Source organism: Pezoporus occidentalis, unplaced genomic scaffold, assembly GCF_034315485.1.
Source record: "Pezoporus occidentalis ecotype Australia unplaced genomic scaffold, CSIRO_AGI_Poc_V1 ctg124, whole genome shotgun sequence".
Lineage (NCBI taxonomy): Eukaryota > Metazoa > Chordata > Aves > Psittaciformes > Psittacidae > Pezoporus > Pezoporus occidentalis.
This window is the reverse complement of record NW_026913038.1, coordinates 374,734-400,020: the sequence shown is the minus strand read 5'-3', so window position 1 is coordinate 400,020 and position 25,287 is coordinate 374,734. Positions and strand designations below refer to the sequence as shown.

At 41.8% G+C, this 25,287-nt stretch overlaps 1 protein-coding gene across 12 annotated transcripts in view; it reads right to left on the bottom strand.

The window, feature by feature from the left end:
- SGCD (sarcoglycan delta) overlaps positions 1–25,287 on the bottom strand; it is a 326,461-nt gene that overhangs the window by 17,910 nt on the left and 283,264 nt on the right. For all 12 annotated transcript variants that reach the window (XM_062607492.1, XM_062607489.1, XM_062607488.1 and 9 more), the window contains one exon: positions 14,554–14,626. In XM_062607492.1, the coding sequence (XP_062463476.1) occupies positions 14,554–14,626 (73 nt within the window). The remainder of the gene's footprint in view (positions 1–14,553; positions 14,627–25,287) is intronic.

Below are 25,287 nucleotides of genomic sequence, written 5' to 3'. Positions count from 1 at the left end.
CTGCAGGGCATGGCTGGGTCTGGCAAGGAGCAGCTCTGGCAGCAGGGATGTGGAGTGAAACCTGGGGACGGGTTTTACCCAGTGATGCTGACTACACTCCTAATATGCCTCTACAGATAACAGTGTACAGAGTATCTCCTCTAAAGGCTATCTTTTATAAAGCAGTCACATCCTGACAGTCATGCTGCTTTAACTTTACTGCTCTAGTTAGAGGTATAATGTGAGAAGAGCTTAAAGAGATATAACTGGACAGGCCTGTTTTAATTGTTCCCACAAGACCTGTGCTCTGTGACCTTGGATATCTACAGAGCCATAAATCTGAGCTTTGACTGCTGTTCCCATAGTGACTGGCAGGAAGAACACACTGGAGGGTGGACTAGGACAGCTTCAAGCAGGCAAGCAGCAACTGGAAATGATTAAGTTTGGAAGCTCTCGGGACACTAATGTCACTGCAGGCCAGCCAACCTGGAAGATAAACATTGCCGGGCACTGCGAAAATGATTTTTCTATTTGCTTTCCACTGAGAGAGTGAATGAGGCTACACTACAGGCATTAGGTTTGGCAAATGAGACCATGAGCTTTTCTAAGGCAAATTCACCAGTCCTTTCTGCTGCTGAAGCTACTAGCTTGGCATACTTACTGTTGAGGAATGGGAACACCAGCCCTTGAGCTCAGTTAGATCTGCAGAGCAGGCACAGTTGATGCATGGGGAACATTTTCTGCTTGGAGCAACACATGACCTAAGATGCTAAATCATCCCATGCAAAGCTGCCAGGTACCTGGGCTCTGCCTCTTCTAATGCCAAAGCCAGCGTGGTTATTTCTATAGTGCTCTGCATTGTGCACCAAGGGCTGTCACAGGGTTTGGTGTGGAAACCTTTGGCATCCCACCCCAGAAGGTTAAGGACCTGCTGTGCACTTGGGGAGAGGAGTGCAGCTTGCACTGCAACTGTCAAGTCCAGTCCTCACTGTCACGGTGCTCTGTGCCATGAATACAAAAATAGAATTCAAACAGCTCAAAACACTCCTATTTCAATAAAAGAAATGGTAAGATTTCAGGAAAAAAAGGAGAGGTACATGCTGGTGGCCTGAGTGTGCATAAAAGCAGCTCAGGAATATTTATATTAGCAGAGTGCACAGCAGGAAAAGCTAGGCTGTGCTAATGGCAAAGCTGCCAGAGTGTTTCTGAGTGACTTGTTCAATAGCACAGTGTGGTGTGCTCACTGGCTGCCCATCCATACACAGTTTCATTAACTCCCCAGAGATCAGGGGCTTATGCATCACAGAATAATGGAATTTACACATGGTCAAATCTAGCATCACCCATAGATCACTGAAAGTTATAACCCTCAGAAAGCCAGCAGCCTCACCATCTCTATGCGTGTACTAAGGTTTGGAATGGAAAATAGCTGTTTTAACATCCAGCATAAATCAGCAATTATTCAGATGGAAAGTAAGAGTGAATCTATCTGTCTATACACTTTGTACTCTACCCAAAGTCTCCAATTCACTTCTATTAAACTCTTCAGACTTTGGTATTGTGGTAACTTTCCTGCCAAAATAAAACAGATAAGCCAATAAAAGAGCAAGTACAAGGCATCACTTCTCCCTTACTACATACAGAACATTTGCATAAACATGTAGGTCTGTTAAAAACATGGTAAATTCTGTCCCATTTTGAAATCAAGATTACATGGTCTTTTATGACAAGAAGTTTAGTGGCACACCACAGGGAGACACCATACTGCTTACATGAGATAACCAATCATCCCCAGTCTCTTCTCTAGCCTTTCACTGCAAGTAGATCTTTTAATTTTTCAAGCATCTGAGTCAGATGTGAAGTCTGCACATTCTTATGGTGACCACAAACACTTAATGCATCAGCTGGGTTTTTTTGTTTTGTTTTTTTTTTTGTTTTTCCCAAGTTTGGTTCCTCTTTTGTTGCTTTTAACCAAGTAGAAAACATCAAAATTGCCCAACATTCTTCCTTAAAATGAGCAGCTCATGATCGCCTGAGGTTTGTACAGTATGGAGTACCATACTCTGAAAAATCAGTAAGTCAAGTATAAAAAATGAATCTCTCAGGTTCTCAAATGTCTAAAGTTACTATTGGACATGTTAACTAGCAAAGCATATGGACAGTGCCTGATGGGTTATAATGGATAACACATATACTAGCAGCTTCCCAGAATACTCATCTCTGAAAGGAAGGAAGCTCTGCAGAAGTGGCCTGGATAGCTCCATAAATCAATGCCACACTGTTAATTCCTGACAGCTACTAAAATATAAGGGATGATCAGTTTTAAGGATTGCTTCTACGGCAGTCTTGCAATTGTTCTTTCAAGAGAGCCATAATCTCCATATGGGGAGCAAGAGAACCATTGTATGTAAGTATTCAGTAACTCTGCTGGAATTTCAGCCTAGCTCTCGACAGCTAATTTTGTTATTCATCACTCTAAGCAAAAGCACAGCTAAAGACGTTGCTTTTGTTTCTGGAAATTCAAACTGGAGTAGGGAAGCCAGACACTAAGGAAATTGTATGTGCTTTGCTTCACTTAGAAACAGAGAACTGGCATCCAGGTAGAAGAAATCTTCCTCAAAGAGATGATTATGAAACCAACACTGACTTTGGTGTTGCGCAGACATTTTGACATACTTTGAATGTGTTCCTGAGCACCTTTGCCTGCAGAACTCCTATTGCATTGACACCAATTCCCCTTTCAAGTCACATCAGTTCACAAGGTATGATGCAACATCATTGAGAATGTGCATATATTTATTAGAGATTACAGCATAAGATATGCAGGCACCTTGAAATATATTTCAGACTGTGACGGCAGGCAGAGTGACTGAATATATGTCAGGGGTTTATGATGGACTCTAAAGTGTCTTCATTTAAGAGACAGCATCCTTTTTTATAGGCATCCTTTATTGCTTGATTTATACTTTCTATCTGTAACTAACCTCAACACTCAGATTTAGACTCCTGATGTGATGTTGCTTGAATGCCACGCACCTCAGAGCTCTGCAGAATGTTCTGACAAATTCATTGCTTGGTCCCTCTCACTGTTCAGAACAATGTTAATGGATGGACAGATTAAATGATACTCCACTGCTCAACCGAGAACCCATAAAATCAACGTTATCTAGTGGGTGTTTTAGAAAAAATTGTCATATACTAAGCAGGAAAGAGCAAGAAAGGACTAGGAGAGATTTAGTGCTCTATTTTCCACTCTCTTTAGCAGTTTTGCCCTTGATGTTTTCAATAAGACCTTTTTTTTTGCAAAGAATTAGGCATGAACTGATGTAGGGGATGAGGATAAATGACTTTCATCTCCATACAATGTTAGATCCCATATAGCAAAACCTGAGCATTTATGGAAGTATTCAGGGCATAGATGGGCCAAGTCCCATACTAAGGCAACTACCAGATCCCAGGTTGTTTCCAGATGTGCAGCTCATGAAGAAACACATAGAGTGTGTTTACAAGAAGACCTCAGTAACTTTAAGTGAATTCCACAGAAGTGATCAAGGGAGATGACTTCATGGGAATGTTTTGGGTTTTTTTAATAAAGGCAAAGCATTGCCCACAGGATTTAGCCCATTTAATGCTAACACCAAAACCGCATTGGTAATCCCACATCACCTAAGTTTCTGTACTTCAGCAAGTCTTAGTGAATTAAGCCAGTGCCTGCAGTATGATACACCTAAAGGTTTGAATTTGGTGAGGAGTAGAAATGCATTGCCCAAATCTCCTGGCACTGTACAGCTCGAACTGGCTTTTCCACTGTGCTCCCAGCACAGTTTCTTCTGCCCCAGGGGAAACAAGAACTGATTATCTGGTACTAAGAGGTCAGGAGGCTTTAGATAGAAAGGAACAGCAATTACGAAGGACTTAATTTTTGTACGCTAAAATACTCTGTCATTTGTAATTAATTAGAAGTGTATAAACCAGATAAAAGAGCCAAGTAGTTTTTAATCCAGGGAACGCTGGGTTTCAACCACTTGCTGAAAGCTGAGGACCTTTTCACAGGTTTCTCTGTGCTCTCAGGGTAATCCTTTTGGCAGCAAAATGATATTCTTCAGGTTTATAAAAAAGCTTTCATCTTTAGACAGAGCCCCTCAGCTGATTGGTGTAAGATATCCTGTTTTTCTAAAGAGACTTTTATTGCTATATGAATTTACTGCAAACCATTTCATATGCACACATTTTCAATCATACCTTGTGGGTCGTAAGAGAGAGACTTTAATTTCAGAAACCTTAGGAAGCAATAATAATCTTTAACCTCTGGCACAGCACAAGAAGATACTGCATATTTTCTATCAAAATGAACAGCTCTAATAACCTTCCATTAATATCCATTTATATTTATTACTCCTTCATTAAAGTTAAGACACCAAATCCTTAATAAAATAAATTAAATTGGCATTTTACTTCTTCCTCTGCTTTTTAAAATGTTAACACTTAAGGAAGTGGACAGGACATGACATATTTTAATCACTGCCACACATTTCAGCACTAGCAGCATACACCCTTCATGTCTTACTTTTTGCCCTTATTTTATCAAGTATAGGCAGATTTTCACTGAGTTCTCTGGCAGGTAACATCTTACATATCCTCTCATTATCCAGCCTTCTCAGCTGTTCTGGAACTCACCAAGTGGCCATTTCCCCTATGCTTTACAACCTCTTTTATGATCCTTGATGGCCTAAGCTTTGGGGTTTTTGGTTTACTTTCTTGCTTGATTCTCCTGGGTCACTTTATAACTACTCGGCCTGCCTTCCTACAACCATCCTTAATGACACAAAACAAGGCAAAAAGGGAAAAAGAGTATTTTTCTTTTTGCATTATGAAAAGCAAGAGATAACTCACGGACCAACGTCAACTCATCATGAGAAGCAGAGAATTGTAGCTGAGTTTCAGCTGCCAAAACAACTGCCAAGAGGGTCCCAAGAGCCTGACACCCACTCTTGTCAGCCTAACCCAGGGGAAATCTCCCCCTGCAGCTACTGCCCACACCCTGGGAGATTTGCCTTTCCTCTCTGGAGGACCAAACTTTACTTCTGGATGTGTTTTTCCGGCTTTGTTGTAGACTCTCACTTGCTTTTTGGCTCTTACTGGGTTGCATTCACATTTCTGCTTCCCAATCTCCTGCTTGCCCCTGAAGCCACAAAACACTGTGAAACACACACTTACAAGTTTGGTTTCTTTTGTCCAAGAACACAATGTCCTCATGCAGCTGAAGTGAAACATGGCATTATTTCACTTGCCAGCAAAGCCGTGTGTATGTATTGAGATACGTATTTATAGCAGCCACCTCTGCTCATGGATGAAATGGTGGCTGCTACCTGGTCTTTCAAACCAGCCACCTTTATATTTCAAACCTCCACCTTTAATATGGTGCTTTCACATGTTTAGCCTCAAAAAATGCTGCTTTTTTTCAATGAGCCACTCCAATGCCAACTCAGCTGGGAGCCAGAGCAGGGAGCTGACAGCTTCAGAAGTGTCAGCACAATCGGGGAATGAGGGGCTGAAGTCCACGGGCTCTCAGCTTTACCAGGACAGAGAAGAGAAAGAGGAATCACCTGCCTGCTTCTGCTTGTGCTGCCAGCACAAGTAGCTTCTGCATTTCCATTTCCTCTCTTCATAGTACAAGAGCATGCACAAGGTGCAAGACGGGTCACTGACTACTACCAGTCCAACATTGCTGAGCCAATTCACTGCTGAGCCCAGAAAGTGCATGGTAGTGCACAGCTACTGCTTATATGCTAAAAATATATTACCATTATTCTACTTGAAGTAGATGCCAGAGGAGAAACTATGGGTTGTGCTGGGGTCCTCAAAGAGGGACACGTTTGACTGCTGAGTTGTATTTAGAAAGGGGTTCTCATTACCCATCTGCTAGCTCTGCATGGAGAGGCCAAGCTGAGTCCAAACACCACAGCAAGGAGTAACATTCCTTTAGTATGAACTCAGCAATACTATTTGGTTGGATATTATTAATATCCAAGGCCAGAGGAGCCAAAATAGCCCATGGGATAAACCCATACTGCAAAATACATGAGGAGTACACACAGCAGCAGACACCACACATTAAAAAGATAAAATCAATTCCAGTTATGAGGAAACGACATAGCTACTCCTGTTTGGCCTAGAGAAAACAACTCTATTCCACATGCAACAAATTCAGAATAAAGATTCTGCAGATAGAGTGAATATTTATGATTTCTCTTAATGAGGATACAAAATACTGTTTTCAAAAGATAGGATCCCATTATGGCTATGGACACATTTCTCTCCTCTCTTTAACAGGGTTATGCAACAGCTATTGATTCCTTACTACAGTCTAAAGCACAATTAATGTACTTGTAAAAGTGTCTTTTTAATCACAGTGGACTTGTATAGCTCAAAGCACATCACTCAAACTAAATAATAAGTATTATTGCCTTGATACAGCCAAATCCTCTAGCATCAACAGATGGCAGTAGGAAACAAAACCCTGAGGAGCACCTCACTTGGGCAGGAAAGCATCTAAACCGTCCTTCCCTATTTTGTACCAGGTTAATGAGAAGTCCATGTTAGACAGTCAGCTTTAAGGAAGCTGGTTTGTAACTGCTGCTGTTTGGCACGCAAAGCCCCAGCTGTGTTTCCCATGCTGGGCTCTGCTCCCCGGCCATGTGTTAAGTTTCTTTCTTAAAAGTGCTGAGTAAGGCAAAGATTTTCATTTTGCCTGTTTTGTTCTTTACTTTGGGTTTTAGAAATGTGAGATACGCAGCAGGAGAGAAGTATAAAGGGAGAGGGAGAAATATTAAAGAAAAACATGTATTTTTTCTACCCAAAAGCAATAGTGCTCAGTGGATTACATCCTCTCATTTCTTTAAGATAAGTACAGTGTTCAAAGGAAAATCTCCTTCTCTCCTGAGCTATTCAGGCATTTTGAACATGATTACATCCTAAATATCACAGTATTTGCAAAGGATTTGGATCGCAGTGATAGGTAGGTAAGGTGCTTTCCTTGCCTCCTTTCTATTTACTTTTATATTTCATGCTCAATATCCTTGGTACAAATAGCTCTATCTCAAGTACAAATGTTATGATAAAAGAATAGGTTTTGAGCCTCTCACAGAGCATTACAAATGATGCATCCCAGTCCAATACGCCAACTGATTCGCGTTGCAGCATCTCCCAACTAACCCTACATAACATCAGCACTAGCCAGACTCTGCAGCAAGGCAGGTATGTCACCCAACTTGCACTAGAAACAAACTCTGGTTTGCTTGCCCTTCTCTCTGGATAGCTGTCTAATGATTGCTTTTAGGACAATATGGCTGCAGTTAATAACCTGCAGATCCTATACCCCCCAAAATGGTCCTTAGAACCTGCAGATCAGGTATTCCTCCCAGGACACAAGCAGCAAGTTATGTCACTCCAGAACATGGTAACCCTCCTCAATCATTTTCAAAATGCAACGAAAGGCAACATTTTCTATAAACATTTGCATTCCAGAGGCTAAAGGGCATTTTCATCATTTTCTGAGGCCTTCCAAAAAATACCACCTCAGAGAGCTGAGTAACCTACCATACAGATACATCATGTAAGATGTGTCGCCACATCCTTTCAATCGGTGCATAGCCAATATTCTGTATTATCTGAATAACTAATTAGTTGCACAATTTATTTCCACAGGTGTCATTGCAAAATCTGAGGAACGTTGTTTGCACTTGAGAGAAGGACAGGCATTGTAATTAAGTATTAAGCCATTTCACCAGTGTGAGTCTGCCATGGAGTATGAAATGGCTGTAATTCACATTTTTAAGACCTCGCATTTATTAGCATCTATTTTCCACTCAAGGTTAGCAGTGTGCTGCACAGGGAGTTAAAAAAGGCAACAAAAAAAGCTCAGTTTTGTTATTCAAAAGGATATATGCACATGCCTGACTGTACAGATTGGTCACACTGATAGGGTTTCTCTCAAGTCCCAGAGGACTTCTGGCTCATACACCTTTGTGAATGGCACTCAAAGGTTAGATGAATGCTTTGATTACGGATTACGGAGCAAGCAACTGCTGTTGAAAGCTAATGACAATCCGGGGGCACAACACACCCATGCAGGATGCAGATCTTGTATACAAGAAAGATATTCAATCTGCGATAACAGTCAGATTGACGACTGATATCTCCCAGAAAGAGGCTTTGTTTGCATTAGGAAACTCCTACAGAATAAATGTAGAGAGAGAATAATGGAACCAGACTGCTGTATTTTACTCAGTGCCCAGGAAAAGTTAAACTGGTCTCTGCAGCCACTGCTCCAATTGCAATTATGCTGTTTATATACATGCAGTCTTGTGTATCTGCCCACCAACCACTGAATAAGAGGGGTATTTCCATTGTTGTCTATCCCTTATACCATTTGGCAGCAATTTCCTTTAGAAATCTGCCCTTTACTTCCCTATTCCTGGTCTTGTTTTCGCTTGAAGGGCCTCACAGCTCTGGTGGCATATGCACTTCTTTCACCCACGTGTTCCCACAGCGCAGGGGACACAGGTGCATCTGGGAAGAGCCACGCACCCTACTGCAGGCTGCTCAACCACCAACTCTAACTGCTTTGCCTCTTTTCCCTTGAGCCCATGTCATTTCTCACTTCAGCGATATGCTCTGTTCAAAACACCTTCCTGCCCAGCCTGCTGTCACTGTCCATTAGCCCGCTCTGAAGAGGATCTGCCTGTCTATGGACAGATGCTATTTAGCAGCACTGTGAACAGGGCAGGGCCATGATTTATCCAGTCAGGATAAATCAGTAAAACTCTGAATGCCCCTGCCATTTCCAAGGCATGTGCTTCCTGGGAATCCAAATCTAGGATTCCCCCTGCTGGAAACAGGGAAAGAAAGGGCACCAAGAGCTAAATCCTCCTCTTTCTGGTGCTGGGCGTGAAAGAGATGAAGGCCGTTAAAGATAAAATGCAGGAAATGGAACAGCAACCTCCCTCACCCCTTTTTGCAACAGAAATACTTCAACAGATGGAAATCTCCAACAATCAACTGCCTCTTTAACTCCAAGCCTTGTATCCAGTGGTATAAATAGATCTTGATACGCTGTCTACAAGAAACCTTTAGAAAAACTGTCTCTGATTTGGAAGGACCGTGGTTTGTCTTCTCTAATAGATGAACAGGCAGCAGCTTGGAGGGGATGTCAACAGGAGGAAAGGCCAAAGCAAAGTGGCTGTGAAATCAGTGTAAATTCTGCTCTGAGAAAGTTTCATCCAACACTGAGCATTTCAGGAAGCCTTAGCTGTCACGGGGAAACTGCTAGATCGGATGTGCTCTCCTAGAATAGAAAATGGAGAGATGAGGACCTCTGCCATTCAAAAGAAACTCACCAAAGTCCACTTACATTAGATTAAAGTTTAGAAACCAGACACATGGTCTCTCATTTTAGTTGTGCACTAATACATATGTGTGGAGATAGTCACATAAATCAAATCCATCTGTGTCACATGGAAATAGTTATATTTGTTACAACATGAAAGATAAAGCTCATCCCAAGGTATGTCTGTTGTCTTTTACAACGGTAGGACTACCAAAATTACTGGGATTGCACTGGTATAAAAGGAGAAAAAATTGCACCCTTTATGGCAAATCAATTGGAAAATAACATCAGCTAGATACAAGGCTACACTGGACATCTTCCCCTTGCTGACACCGCAAAGAAATCCTGAAGTGGTTTCTGTAAACTAAACAAGCTTCAGTATCACACACTAGTCTTTATAAATTACTTCTATTTCTCACCAATTAGTTCCTCTTTCAGACCATTCATTTTTTGCATTTCCTTAAATTTTTGTTCTCTTAATCTTTATTAATGTAATGGACTTTAGACAGAAACATTATTTGTGTTCATACTTACGGAAAATGTCTCTGCTGCCTTGTGAAACACAGCTGAGAGAAACCTTAATTCGGTAAGAATTACTGTTTTGCAAAATGAGTATTGTTACATTAGCTGAGCACTGTATTTAAATTGCTTTTTGCTACAATAGGTCTCACTTGGACTATTTGGATAGCTCAATACTGTACATGGAAAGGTAGAATTGCCCTAATAAAATCAAGCTGCAAGTACATTTCATCTGCCATTTCGTACTTTCAGTGCTTCATAATTAACTTTGGTCAAAAATTACCCCTTCAAGCCCAAGGGATTAATTCTCCCTTAACTATATTTGTGCATTACAGGAAAAACAGTCATCCCTTGGTTTCCTGCCTTGGATGAGCAGCTTACTCCATTTTTAAACTACAATAATTGTGGATGAATTCCAGGTGTGTGCTTGCCCCTTATGGACTAAATTTCATGCTGTTTGATTTCCTTTTATCTAATTCTAGGAACAGAAATGCCCTAAGCCCAATTTCCATGCTCTGGTGCCCCCCAGCATGACCTAGAAATCGGGCAGGTGCTTATGCTAGTTCTGAGCCCAGGGACCAGGATGGACAACACTACAACACAGCGCTCATCTGACACAGACTCTTCCAGCTTCTAACACTTAGCAGTTTAACATCATCCTCATATTTTTTCCTTATATTGGATAACCCACTTTTTAATCCCCTCCCCTCAAATTATTTCCCATCTTCCTTTCTCACTGGCTGGTTTACCCTTTATCCCTCACCTTGGAAGAGTGCTCATTTGTGAGGCAACTTCCATTAGTCTCCTTTGCACATATAAGCCTTTTGGAAGATAAACAGAAAAAGGCAGGTGATTCCTGCCAGTGTCAAGGAGAGGTTCTCAAGACAGGCTCTTGACAATTTACTTGGATGCCACTAAAATAATCCAGTGAGAAAAGGTCATCTTGAATTCAACTATTATACACAGGCAACCACATTACCATACGTCAAAGACACTAACCTGCATTAAAAAGAGTCAATGCAGATGAATACAAATATTTCAACATCCAAATCTCCCAAGCCAAATTTCAATCTCCCAAGCCCTCCGACTAAGCTATTTTGGGGTGATACTGAATGGCAGTGTTAAACTTTACAAGAATTTGAAAATAATTTGAATGTGTTTGCTTTCCTTTTCCTGTTTTTGACCACTTTAGAACCCAACGAACAACTACCAAAACTTTCAGGAGTCTAAAATTATTTCAAATAAGTAAAAACATGCAAATGTTCACAGAAGTATAGCAGACAGTTTTTCAACCACCTCCAGTTCTAATGAGTCATTATTAAAGAACATTCTAGATTGCAAAGAAGAAATACAAACCATTAATAACACTCTGCACTAAGGACATTTAGGAGCTCTGGCTTTCTTACTACAACTGATACTTAATAAGACTGGTTTAGGACACATGAGTCTGCAGCATATGAGAGATTCATGAGAAGACTCAACAGCAAAGTCCAGACCTGGCTCAAACAAGAACCAAACCAATTCCTGCAGCCTTGTGATGGGCTTAGCACATTATATGGGCTTACACACATTAGTAAGGAAAGGGTTACAGACATATTGCCACCTGAATTTTCTCCATCTAAACCACTGCATACACAAGCATTTTAAAAAGGGCACTCAGCAAAGGGACCACACATTGCGTATTCTCCAGGATGGTGTCCACCTTGCAGAGGAGGTGGTTACTGATAAATAAATTAGGCTGTATGAACTGAAGACCATTTGTCTGATAAACAGGGACAAGAAAGTCTGTTGAGATCGTGTGTGCTGTTGTTTGGAGAGTGAGACATGGGCATGACTGAATGCCTTTGGGAGATGGGAGGAAAAGAAGGACAGAAACAGAGATGACTGACACAATAGTGTACTGCCTATCTTGCAGGGGAAATCTGTCTGTTAAAGAGAGGAGAAGGGGAAAGAAGACATACAGATGGTCTGACTCCCAGTGGTGACAGGAGCAGTTGGTCTCCTCTCTTTCTGATACTGACAGTTGCTGTCACCTTATTTTGAAGTCTCCTAATGAAAAAAGTGGGAGTCAGTTTGGTACTGAAAAGAGAATAAAGGATAAATCACAGACCTAACCATAACCATTTGGTCTAGGATGAGTGATGGAGGTTGGGGACATCTGACAACAGCCTGCAATAGCTGAATGTGCACTTCCCCATCCTGAGAACTTCAGCCTGAGGAAAGAACATTTGTGCTATTTACTACAGAAATGGGGCTTTTAGAGTCAAGCATCTAATGAGTGCATGTTTACAATGCTGCTTTCCTAGCAATGTATGACAGCTCGGGACCTATATGCTACCTCATCCAGCCCCATTTCACCACAGCATCTTTTTAAAAAGGCCAAAAGGACACCTTTATGCACACATACTGCTATCAAAATAGGAAGGTACAAAAAAATGGCCCCCAAGAGTAAGATTATTTTCTCTATTAACTCTGCACTGCACCCAAAAGGCACCATTTTACCTAAGAAGCAGCAAGGGTTCCAGCATGTAGAGAGAGAGAGATGGATGGTTCTTGGTTTAGGGAGAAATAGAGCTTTTGCTCTTGGGAAATCTTGCTTTCCCTACACGGTGCTACCATTGGCTCTGTTCTTCTCAGGATGGTGGAAAAAAAAACATTTATTTCTGCCAAGATAAAATTTTCAGACGCACACAGAATATTTTAGGACCCCACGGGACACTTTGTCAAGGAAAATCTAATTCAATGATTTTCCCTTAAAAAAACTCAAACAAACCCCCAGATTTTGGCAGGATTCCTTTTTCACCCAGTCCACTAATTTCAAAGGAAGTCAGTTATCTAACAGCTCTCTGCATAAAACAAGTGAAATAACAACATGAAGTTAAAGCAGACCAAATGTCAGTGTTCAAGGCCAGGCTGGACAGAGACCTGGGCGCCATGGTCTAGTGCGAGGCATCCTTGCCTATGGCGGGGGGGTGGAACTAGATGACCTTAAGGTCCTTTCCAACCCTAACCGATCTATGATTCTACAAAATATACGGAATCAACCCCTTGCATAGATGCTGCAATTAATTCATTTCAATTTCATTTAGTTTAATTCTCTTTGGAACAGAAGCATACTCAGTCAGATTAAGGACATTTCCATTCACATTTGTCCCCTCTAATATGACACTCTACACTTACTTGGATTAAATTTCCCTCCCGTGTTTAGAAAAGTCCTAAGTAACCACAATCTTGGACCTAAATCTTGCATCTCTTCTGCACTACTGAAAATGGGACCTGGTTTTGTAAGTTAATTAGATGTTACTGGATATTTTAACCATGATCTTGCTTTCTCTTTTTTGCCTTTTTTCCCCCACCGAATATGTCAGTAAACTTGGGCTGTGCCAGAAACCCTTTGTCACCTGAACCTCACCTACAAATCCACCCACCCACTGACTGCTTTGTTTCCTTGCTCTGCCCAGGGAAATGGGGGGGTACATGTGCTCTGCACCATGAACCCCTGCCCTCCTGGGGTTCCTTGCACCCCAGCAGACCCTGGAGCATGTCAGGCTGAGCAAAGATCCTGTTTCCTTTCTTAAGTATATCAAGATTGGGAAAACCACAAGGCAGGGACAAAGCCACTGCATGGAGAAAGAGGACAAGCTTTCATAACAAACTGAATCACACCACCACTGTAGCTGTTGTCTGACATAGGATCCCACGAGAGCAAAACTGGGAAGAATTAAGAGTGTTTCGAGAGAAACTGGAAGATAGACCCAAGGGAAGGCACGCAGGGTGTTCCTCATCTTCTACAGTAGGCCACAACTATCTCCATATCAGAGCAGAGAGAGTTAATGACAGGTCCTCTCCCATCTCGGTGCATCCGCACCTCGTGCTGTCTGAAGATTGCTTCACTCCCAGCAGTTCCCAGGAAAGGAGAGTTTGCAACCTAAGACCTAAGGACAAGACATCCTTCTGGAGACTTTTTTCACTTTTTCTCTCTCTAAGGAACGATAATTACCGCATCAATGGCAAATCCTGACAGTCCTCTTGGTCAGAAGATACCAAGAGATGTGGTTGCTAATTTATTAGGCAATATGATTAGTCTTTGTCAGGGACCAGTCATTCGAACTAACCCGTAGTGCCACACGTGTGGCTTGTTTTTAAATAAATATAAGGCTCAGCATTAGCCTGAGGTTCCCAGGAGCTGTGCTGTTTATTCCCTCTTGATACATTGCTGTCAGCAAGTGGCATTGCTGCCAGTGTCAGCAGTTACATGCATACATACCCATACCCAGTGTAGGTCAGGGAGCGTTTGCATTTCTGCAAGACAGATAATGCTGGAGAGCATTATCCTTTTCCCTGCTGCTGCTCCCCATGATTCAGCATGGACTCCAGTGCCTCCCTGCACAACCAGGAGAAGATTTCTCTATCTGTTTTTCAAATGATGATCCCAGGGTACACAGGGCAGGTTACAGAGGATAAATGATGCTCTCATCACCCATGACTGCCTTTAGCTCGGTCACATTACATGTAAGGATGACAGGTCCCTTCTATGGCATCCTCTCGGTGATGCCTTCCAAAGTCAACCCCAAGCTCTTACGTAACAGCAGAAATGATGCCCAGCAGTATGCACAACTCAAACAAGGCTCCACTGAGTTACCATTAAACCATATTCCAAAATTTACCTTAGTTCCTTGAAGGGGTCTGCCCTGACATTGGGAGTTTCTATAGATTTAGGGAACACTGTGCCTTCTGCTCCTGAAATCACAAAACAAAACAGAAGACAAATTGTAAACATTATAAGCTGTTATCAGGGGAGTGATTGTCAAATCATACCTAGGTGCAATTTAACCCATCGCCTGATCCCATTTCTTGCTTGCACACATCCCTTCTGTCCCCAGGAAAAGCCAGACCTTGATCATCTGAAATTGGTTGCCTTGATTACAACTGGGATTTGCCTGGCTGTAAAGACACCAGCCTGCACCCCCACTGTGGGAAGTGTTTGCCAACCCAACTGATGCAGGGAACTTGGAAAAGATACCCCCCCTGGTAACCAGGCATCTAATCCAGCTACATCACCCATTAATGAACCTGGATGCATGTCATGACGTTGTTTCTTTTGCTGGGCTCAGAGATACTCAAAGGAGAAACCAAATTTTGGCTTAATCACTGCAAACGTATCTCTGGTCGGGCTGTGCTCCTGCCTGGGGAAAAGGAGGGAGGTGTCCACCTGATGAAACACAGCACAGGCAGGCAGCAGACTCTGCTCTAGTCCCAGCCTGGCTAACGGTTTGATGTGTGACCCAGAAGTCATTTAACTTCTGCTCATTTTCCCCATCTCCTGGCGATGCTGGGGAAGGTAGCACTATCCCCATTTGCTGACTGTTTAGATCACGAGCTGTAAACTGCAAGGTAATATGAACAGCTTTCCTCAGTTTCAGGCCACTGCAATCCTCTTCTGTGGCCACCTGCATAGCCCAAGTTGGGCCACTGCACCCAGCCACCCCTGCACTGGTCCATGTTCTGTGACTGAGCCATCCTGTGTCTCTCTAGAAAGAGATGCTCTTTATGTCATTATTTTAAGCCAAATGTATCACATGCCAGCCTCTGGCAAGCCTTTCTACTAATTCTTCTAATTAAAAAATGTGTATCTAATCAGAATTGGTCTCACTTTCAGCCACTAAATCTTCATGTTGCATGCAACTGGCCATGCACGACCAGACTCGTCACCTTCTGTAGGTAGACATCTGCTGATGGTGACCCAACCACCCCAACCATCTCTGATTCTCTGAGAAGTCAGGGCTTTCTGAATCATTCACTGTGAAGCAGATTTCCTGGACTTCTCACTGCTCTCTTCTGAACCCATTCCTCTTTTTAAATACTCTGCTGGGACACAGTAGTCCGAGGTGCTGTCACAGATGCTCTGTGCTGCAGAACGTCAAATTCTCACTCCCACTGAAACTTGCAATTAAAACACAGCTAAGAATGGTATCGTCTGACACACAGCAGTGCACCAGAAATTGATGTTCGTGCTCTCTAATACATAGCTGCCTACCCAGTGAGCAAGTATGACCTCTATTCTTAAATTCAGACCTGTGGTTGTGCGTTCAGATGCATTGTGAACAGTTAAGATACTCATTATCTGTAGTCATCACAGCAATTTCAGTGTCAGCGTGCAAACTACACCAGTGGCTTTTTTTTTCTTTCCTTTCTTTTTTCAGTAAAGCCATTGGTGCAAACTACAGATCCCGTTAAGACTGTTTACATATATTCTTTGACATGTCTCTTTACACATGCTATTATAATTGTTATCTATGTGCAGTCTGGAAGTCACCGCTACAGAATAAAAGATCTAAGTTGATACAAAACATGTTAATACAACATCCTTCTATAATTTCCCCTAGAAAAGAAAACCACTTGTGGCTTCAATAGGACCACGCTTTCACTGCACTGAAATAAATTAACTAAGCTGTCCCACTGTGTTAAAGAAAAAAAATCAGAATCACAACAAGAACGCCAACATTTATTAAAAAAAAACCAACTCCTTTCTAACCTACAGAAAAAAACCCGAGCAATCTCAAAGATAATAACAGCAGCCTAAAGTTTCAAGCTTTAAACTTGGGAATTGAAATTGATCCTATGGCACAATACAGATATTTAGCTCTTAACTTTAAGCTTTCATTGCTACAAGTTGTCAAAAGCAGCTGTAGCTTGCCAGCCATGAAGGTTATTACTATCAGATCTGTTCTCTCTCAACAGTTTCCAAATGATTTAAGTCTCTGCTTATCCACACAATTGTTTGCCTATTAGCTCTGCAATGAAACTTAGCAAAAGTTACAGCCTGCACATATCTGTGGAACAAAACAATGATTTTCGAGGGGAGGAGGATGAGTAAGTGCACACAGGGAGGTGCACATAGATATTCTTGTACCCCTTCCACCTGTATTGCTTAAATGGTGGCTTTATGCTGGTAACTTTGATTCACTTTTACACACCTTCAGTCAGCTACCTAAGTTATGAGAAGCCCCAGATAACAACCTGAATGTACCAGAAATACCTGCAGAATAAGGGGAACTTTAGCATATTTCCAGTGACTTGGGTTTTCTAGGCTTTTCTTATTTCATTCAAATGCAGGAAGCAACTTTAGAAACAAAGCCAGAGAAGACTCCAACGTGATCATTTCAGGAAGGCTGAAAATAAGAACATCTATTCCTTTCCTCCATCTCCTTGTTTTTCTTTCCCCATATACTGTTCGTAAACCCTCTTTTCCTTGTCTCCTTTATTCCCAGATCCATGAAAGAGTGCCTTATGTGCTGAGAACTGGAATGAGATTTCCAAATCCTTTTGTTTCTCTCCTTTGATATGAATTAGAAGTAAACACTACCTGCCTTGATAAGGCTTCCTGCCTTGACAATATCATTACTTATTATTCTGTTTAAGAGCACAAAATCTCCCAAAGGGCCACTTGTCCCTGTCACTGAGTAGGACATCAACCACTCAGGGCTGAGGAGATGCTGATGGGCCAGGACTGAGACATCCCTCCCTTGACTCTGGCTGTCAGCAGCTGAGGGACTCCTTGAGCTGGCTGTGTCATCCAGCCACTGGAGACACACTGATAAGCTTTCCTCACCTCACCTAATTATCCTTTTAATTGGCCCCATTTCTGTACCAACGGGATAACAGATTAACTAAATGCTCTGAAGAAGTTTTTCCTTTGGTTTCAGCCTGCTGCCTGATTTCACTGGATGCTTGCTCTGCTTCGGACTGTGAGAACCACTGAATTACCATCCTCTTTTTGTGCTACTGTTAAAGACCTTGAATGTGTCCACTCCCACCAGCCCTCTCTCTTCTACAGTAAAGAGTCTCAGTCTCTGCCTGGGTAATTGGCAGCTCCCACAGTGCCTCCCAAGGGAAACTGCCTTGGACAAATTCAACTACATTGGACATCTGTATCAAAGTGTGGCTCTGGGCCACTATGGAAGTCCCTAGCCAGGCTGCGATAGGATCATTGTTGGATGGCGTTGAAAGTGAAGGCATTAGGCCAGGGGAAGTGGTTTTACTAAAGGCTTTGGCAAACAGGAAGAAAAGTTTGAGGGAAATGTGCTGTGGACACTGAACTGGGCTATTGTGGCTCTGCAGAGAACTGGGACATCATGGAGAAACAAATGTTTGACCTCAGGGAGCGGAAGAAGAGAGAGAGGGTAGGATTTAAAAATATGAAGTCCAAGGTCATTTGCTCAGAAAGTGGTGAAAATTTCTGCTCTTTGTTGGATGCTTCCAGGATGGGAACATCCCTGGAGAAAAGCTGAGTGCTACTCATGATTCATGGCAGCAGGACAGGGCCAAAGGGAAGGCAAACGCGACATTAAGCTGAAAGGCAAGAGGCAAGTCTAACAGGAACATGAAACAAATCACATCGTTTTACAAATCGTGAGTGAATCCTTACGTAGCCCCAACTCGTTCCCAGTGAGGGAAGCATACAGAGACGAAATACCCTCATGGCTGCATGAACTGCACTGTTCAAGAATACAATCTCCCTTCCCAATCAAAACTACTATTATCCCTCTTTTCCCTTTAGTGAGTATAAAGCAAATGCAAATTAAATTTATTATTGTACAACACAGCTTCTGCTTCCTGAATTATCCGTTATTAAAACATTTTCTATCTACCCTGAAAAATACATAAGACAAGATTTCTATTTCATTGCAAAGTACTGAAAACATTTTTCTTCATCTTATGAGACTTTCTGCTCTGCTAAGGGTGACTTATTTGCAAACAGCCGAAGACAGTTAGGAGGAAACAATCATATAATTTGTATTTAAGCACACTAAACTGTACATTCCTAGGCAATAAATTATTCTTTCTCACAGCATTGTATCAGAGTGACTTGTATTAAAAGCCATCCCTACTGATTTCGTCTCCTGACACTGTGTAATTTACCACCGATAAATGTTCATAAACAGTTTGACTGAAAAATCCATAAAGCCATTTCAGCTTTATTTTAAGTTCCATTTAATGTCCCTCAAAAATGATTTCATCAATGTGTTTCCATTAGCTAGTTCTCTGCCCAATAACTTAATTCCACGCAATCAGTCACGAACTTATAAAGCATATGACAGGATCTTCCTAAAGTGTTTTGAATCACCATAAAGATTCACTCAGAGTGTTTGGGTTTTTTTTTCCCTTCTAGTGCATAAGGAGTGGGGACACAAATGTCAAAGACCCCTATATGTGTTCACTTCATACAATAACAAAAATCAAGAGTCATATGGCCAGGGAACATTTACAGTTCACTTACAGGGTTTGAGGATATTTTTATGTTTGTTTGCTTCTTTTTCTTCTTTCATTTGAGACTCACACGAAAGGCTCTATGAGAACAGGTCTGCCAAATCAGAATTTGCATTTCGTTTGACTCTAGTGGTTTCTTAGAAGTTTATTGTCACATCCAGGAGCTTGGCTGTGGTGTGGATCACTGCAAGTGAGCTGCTGGAGCAAGACCCAGCTTCTGATCTCCTCTCAGCTTCCTCTTTCCATTCTGCACCTGTCATAGGAGCCTCCATTGCCACTGCCCTGTTGCATCTTCTCAACAGCCCCAGCTCCTGCACAGGATGACACTGTCCTTCCTTGCTGCAGATCATTTGCCATGAGCAATCTGGCCTCACTGTTTCCAACATGGAAGCAACATAAAAAGTCAGTGGGCTGAGCTTTTGGCAATCGTACTCTATGACATGAATCCAAGACATAGCTTAAAAAAAGGTGGGGTTTTATCCCAGTTTCACATTGAAACAAAACAGAAGCATCGTGTTCTGTATGTGCACATTGGTCTGCCAGTGTCCTGCTGAAGAATGTCTTTTAAACCATTACCTTCCTTCATCCAAATATGCATTTGTTTGATCAATCTCATGAGCTTTGTGAGAAGGAGAGATTACTAACACCCCACCAGGGCAAAGGCTGGTGTGAGCTCAGCCCTCCCAACTCCATAGGGAAGAGAGAAGTTACAAATGCCCCAAGAAGTGAGCAAAGTTCAGCTGAAATGTGCATCTTCTTTAACAGCAACAAATCCAAACAGAGGAAAGAGGGTATCAACAGTTTAGCCTTCCAAGCTGCCTCTTGCTCCCCTGTGTGCTGCAAAAGAACCTGATCTGCATAACACTGCCCTAGCACCTTTCCTGGTGCAAAGGCAAGGGCCATTCCAGCTCTCTCTGGTCAGAACTGGGCTCCAGCTATTGTGGCAAGATAATGATCACAGACTGCTCCCTCTATATGAAACTTGCTGTAGGCTTCTACTCCCATCAGCTGTAAAGAAGAGAAGAAGAGCTCAAATGCAATGCAATGAGAGGTATTTTTAGAGTAATGACTGATGCTCCCGTGCTATCAAGGGTAGGTGGCAATCAGCTGAACAGCACTTGGGGGTGAACAAAATCCAAAGGAGAGAAATCAGGTTTCCACTCAGGTGCAGATGTACCTGGTTAGATATTCCTCACTTTCCTTTTCCTTTTCTTTCTAGACAACACATTTCTTTCCCACTCTTTGTATTCTTTTAGTAATAATTTCTTACCCACACTACACCTGTAGTGTTGTATATCCTTGCTTTAGAATGAAATTGAGTTCTCAGAGCCCTGTAACAAGCTTTGTGATTGATTTGGCTTAAGTGTATCTTCTCTTTAGCACTCTGCCTTCACGTAGTACTGCGCAAATGAGGGAAGAAGAAGGATTTGATACAATTTTTCTTCTAGCTAAAGTCAAGAGGCAATGTACAGTGTGTTGGTGATCTCCATAAACTACCCCCATTCCCACTATTGATCAGGACACATTCAGCAATTTGTCCATGAAAACACCTGTCTGATGAGCTTCTCTCCTCTGTAGGTCTCATCAGGGTAATACGTGAGAGTCTTAAAAAGATGCAAACAGATGCCCAGGAAGTAAATCCAATACAATATAGGTAGGAATGATTTGTGCCCGCTTCTTTTAATTCCTGGTTTTAAAAGCCTTTTTCATCCTTAATTTATGTTTTTAAATGGATGAACATAGTAATTGCCATTGCTCCCCTTGAATCCCATCAAATCTGAAATCAATAAGAGCTCCATTTCAGGGCCCAACAATAATAGCCTGGCTGGGTTAAGCCAGTGCATTGAACAAAAGCCATAAAGCTTCATTCATGTTTCTTTCTGGGATACTATAAAAATACCTCACTGCAAAGGTCTATCTGCCCACCTCACTGTCAAAGAGCTGGGGAGTTGTTCTTTTAAGGGCAATCTATGTAATGAAACCACATGTATCATGAACAAAGGTGTTTATAATAAGAATGTCTTGTGATTTATTTAGACTGCCTTAGATGTTGGTCTTGGCACCATATTCACATGGGGAGTGAGTCAACCCATAGGCCTGGTACCGGGCTATTGCTGAGTTAGGCTGGACGGGAACTCCTTATGACTCCAACCAGCTCTCCTGGAGGGAGAAGAAGCAATTACCTGGCTCTAGTCCCAAGAAATAAATGGAGCCTGGTTTTAAGCTAAAAAACTTGCAAACAAAAAGGTGAGCTGCAAGCTCTGAGATCAAAATGTGGGTCATTAGTGATATATGTGTCTACAGACATGTATGTGCCTACTCTCCAGTAGTTGAAGAATGTCTGAGAAATAGAAAGAGAATAACAGAAAAGAGCAGAAGGGCTTGCAGCCAAACTGAGAAAAGACATACAAAGAAAGGTTGCTACAACTTATGCTGACCTCTAGATATTTCCTTCTTGACTAGATGTGGGGCCTTTCAACACTTCTGCAGCTCAACAACAGCAATATCATCACTGCATTCCTTTGAAGCTCTTTGTGGCGTTCTTGTGCAAAGATGCAAAGAAACTCAGGAGAGCACCTGAAGTAGGAATACACAGTGGAAATTTATCAAGGAGAATATTATGTGAGCTTTAAACCGATCAGGTTGTGAAGGCTGGGGAACACACTCAGGAAATAAAATATAAATCTGCCACACTTTAAATCTGATTTCAGTGTTTGGTAAGTGTACAGTATGTTTCCTTCATAATCCTTGTGACATTTAATCAATATTAATCTGATCGTGGATGATTCTTCTTTTTCCTTAAACAGGATTAAGGTAACACAATCTGAACACACATTTCAGCCCTATACACTTTACATAAATGCTATCCCTTTTTGCCTGGAATGTACTTTGAAGTAAAAGCAAACGCAAGGAAAACTCAGTATATCTCCCTCCAACACACATTGCTCTCTCCATCAAAAGACAAGTTTACAATCTGGGTGAGTGGATTTTGAAAAAGGAGGGCAATGTTAGTGGAATTTGTCATTAAAAGGAATGGACAACAGTCTGCACCTATTGCCCTCAAGGCAGCAAAGCAATCAGAAGTAATCATTCAAAAATTGTATGTTTGCTCAAAATCTGATCATTTTAATTTCTTCCCTTATAGAATGGGAGAAAAACTCTATTTGGAAGAAATCATTCAAAAATCCCATCCCAGCCTCTGGGAAAAAAAAAGAAAACAAACCCTGAAACCACTCAATTCATCCAAATATTTTTTTTTAATCTATAGTTTTAAGTTGTTTTATCACTGTTGATTACAGATCAAGTCACTTTTTGACATCTGACTTTTACACTGATATTGCAATAACACAATTCCTAACTGAGAACAAGACACAATATTCTTGTGGATTTAATCACTGATAGAAAACATATTCTACTCCCTAATTTTGCTAAACACAATTTTTCCCACCATCACACCTCTGCAATGAGTGCAAAGAAATCTGATGAAACTCCCTGCTGTGACTGAATGCTACAGACAGCCGAGGCTGTTCCATTCTTGCTAGTGCCAGCGCTAATACTTGGTATCTTCATTTGTCAGCTTAATTTCCCTACTTTCCTCGTTTTATTCTACGCTCCTTTTCTGCAGGACCAGTGACTACATGACAGCTTGTCAATTGCTCTGGGACTGCATTAGTGTGACTGCTTAATCACCTACAGGGAGTGCACAGTGAATATTCGTAGCTGCTTCCCAAAGAAGTTCATACACCTTCAGCAAAAGGTCAAATGCCTGTCCAAGCCTTGTGAGCAGCAGTTGTGGCATGCTCTTTTCTCTTGCCAGGAGCACAGAAGGAAGCTCTAAAGCAAATGCTACCTCCTGGTGCCTTTGAAGCAGGCTGAGCAAGCAGGAGTTCATTTGCAACTGGATGAAGTGGGAAAGGCCTCTGTCCCCAGGCTGATGGTACAGTGTTTGCTTCCAGAAGCACAGCGAGGTACTCCACATCCCAAGGAAGTACCATGGCTGCACATCGTCAGCACTGAGCCATCTCTGAGCCAAAGGCAACTTCCCTTCCAATGCCTCTGTAAATGAAAAGGATTGTAGTACGAAAAGGTTTCAATTTGCCAAGAAACGTGTCTTGTAGCATCATTTCTCCATTGAAAAAGCTACTCACAGACACATTTTCAGCAAACCAAACCAAATCCACAATACAAAGACTCAAGCTTGGCATTTACCCTCAGGCGTAAAATGGCAGCAGACTCAACGGCAAGGCCAGAAAGCTCCATTTCCTCTCTGGATCAAGCCTGATTTCAACACTTGGCTACAAACGGTGTTCCCTCTGCCACAAACAAATCAGTAAAATGCCATTTTGAAATCATAATGGCTGCTGTAAAGGGCAACTGTGCATGTGCTGACCCATAAATAATCGTTTCTGAAGAAGGGTGCATGCAGCAAAAATCAGTGGTGATTCCTGGAAACTGTTAAATTTCTAGCTCACATCATCCTCTGGAATGAGCTGTGCCAGTCAAACAGTTTTGTGGATTATTTTAATGAAATACAACTACTCTCACACTCATAAAAGTCACTCTGCTGTAAACATTGCAGCAAACATAAGCTAGAAAGCACATGCCAAGAGGCTACTAAAATTGTAATACTGAGGAAATGTGAACAGAGTCCTTTAGCCAGGCTGGCACTGCAGCTCCTCCCAGATCAAGCGAATACAAGGCTATCTGAAAATGTTTATAGATGTGAAGCTTTAGAAACAGCTGGGCCAATGTACACAGACATATTAGTTCAGCACATCCATATTAAATGGTGTTCTCCTCTTGCCTGAAATGAAGGACATTGCAAATGCATTTACAACCCTTCCATGGTAATGAAACCCAGCACTTCGAATTCTGCAAATACAGAGCAGGTTACTCTCTCTGCCCCCAGTAACAGAAAACCCCAACACAAACCCATTTAAAAGAGCTTTCCATGAGACAATCATGCAGTCATCTCATTGACTTGGGCTTATATCATTGCTTTTATCATTGGTGTTCCTCCACTAAAACCTCTCCAGCCCTTAATATACCGCTCATAAATAAAATGTTGGAAATGTGCCTTGGAATTAATTACTCCAAACTTACTAATAAATCTGCAATAACATTTCAACATCTAACTCCTCTGTTCAAGTGCATTCCCAGGCACCTGGAGAGAAACCAGAACAAGAAATGCTCCCAAACCAGACTAACATTCCTGGAAGTCTAACCTGTGGTCAGCATTTGCATGCTCCGCATGATTCATTGCCCAGATGGAACATACTAAAGTGAAAAAAAGCTACAAGGTAGAAATAGAGCTACTGGCTAATTACCTGAAGAGAGGGCATGCAATGCGTTGGCGAGATCAAAGGTACGTTCTGGCCAGCCATAGTGCTGGGGAGGACTGCAATGTGTGGAGGATGGGTCACACACGTCCTGCAGAGAAGCTCCTGCAGTCTTTATACTGGGGAGACAAAAGGCATCCCACCCCACACTAAATACAGCTATTTTAGTGAAGAGTTTGCCACAGGGAAAGGCTTTAGCCAAATTTTTATCATTAGGCTATAGTAGAAAAAAAGTGGTATAAATGTTTAAAGTGAGAGGCACATTTTCAAGGACCCACAGCTGAAGCAATCTCTGCATTCTTCTATGACAGAAAAGGGACCTTGTGGGTTTTATGATTAATCCTAGCCTCATTGCAAAGCAAAATGGTAATCTCAAGAATGGCTAAAAAGCGTGGTTGATTTGTAACGCGACAGCATTCAGCCCATGCAATCCTACCTCCCACACAAACCTTCCTCCACCACGCAAAGCCAGGGACTGTGAAAGCTTGTTAAGCTGCAGGAATGCGTCTTTTGCGTTTTTATCTCAGCTCACTGCAATGCCTTGGATTCCCATCAATGCTTAGCCTTAAAAACCAAAATATTGGTTAAATCCATCATAAATATTAAACACCAGAGTGTACTGGCAAGTGTCCCTGAAAACAAACTTCAGAAAATAAGCTCCAAAAAAGATGTCAAGGCCCTTGGGGGAACTGACACCCCCATGTCATCAGATGTTGTCTTATAAGGCTAAATTAAGCATCTGACCACAGTTTAATTTCTGTAAAAACTCATGCTAATTTAAATTGCTTTAGA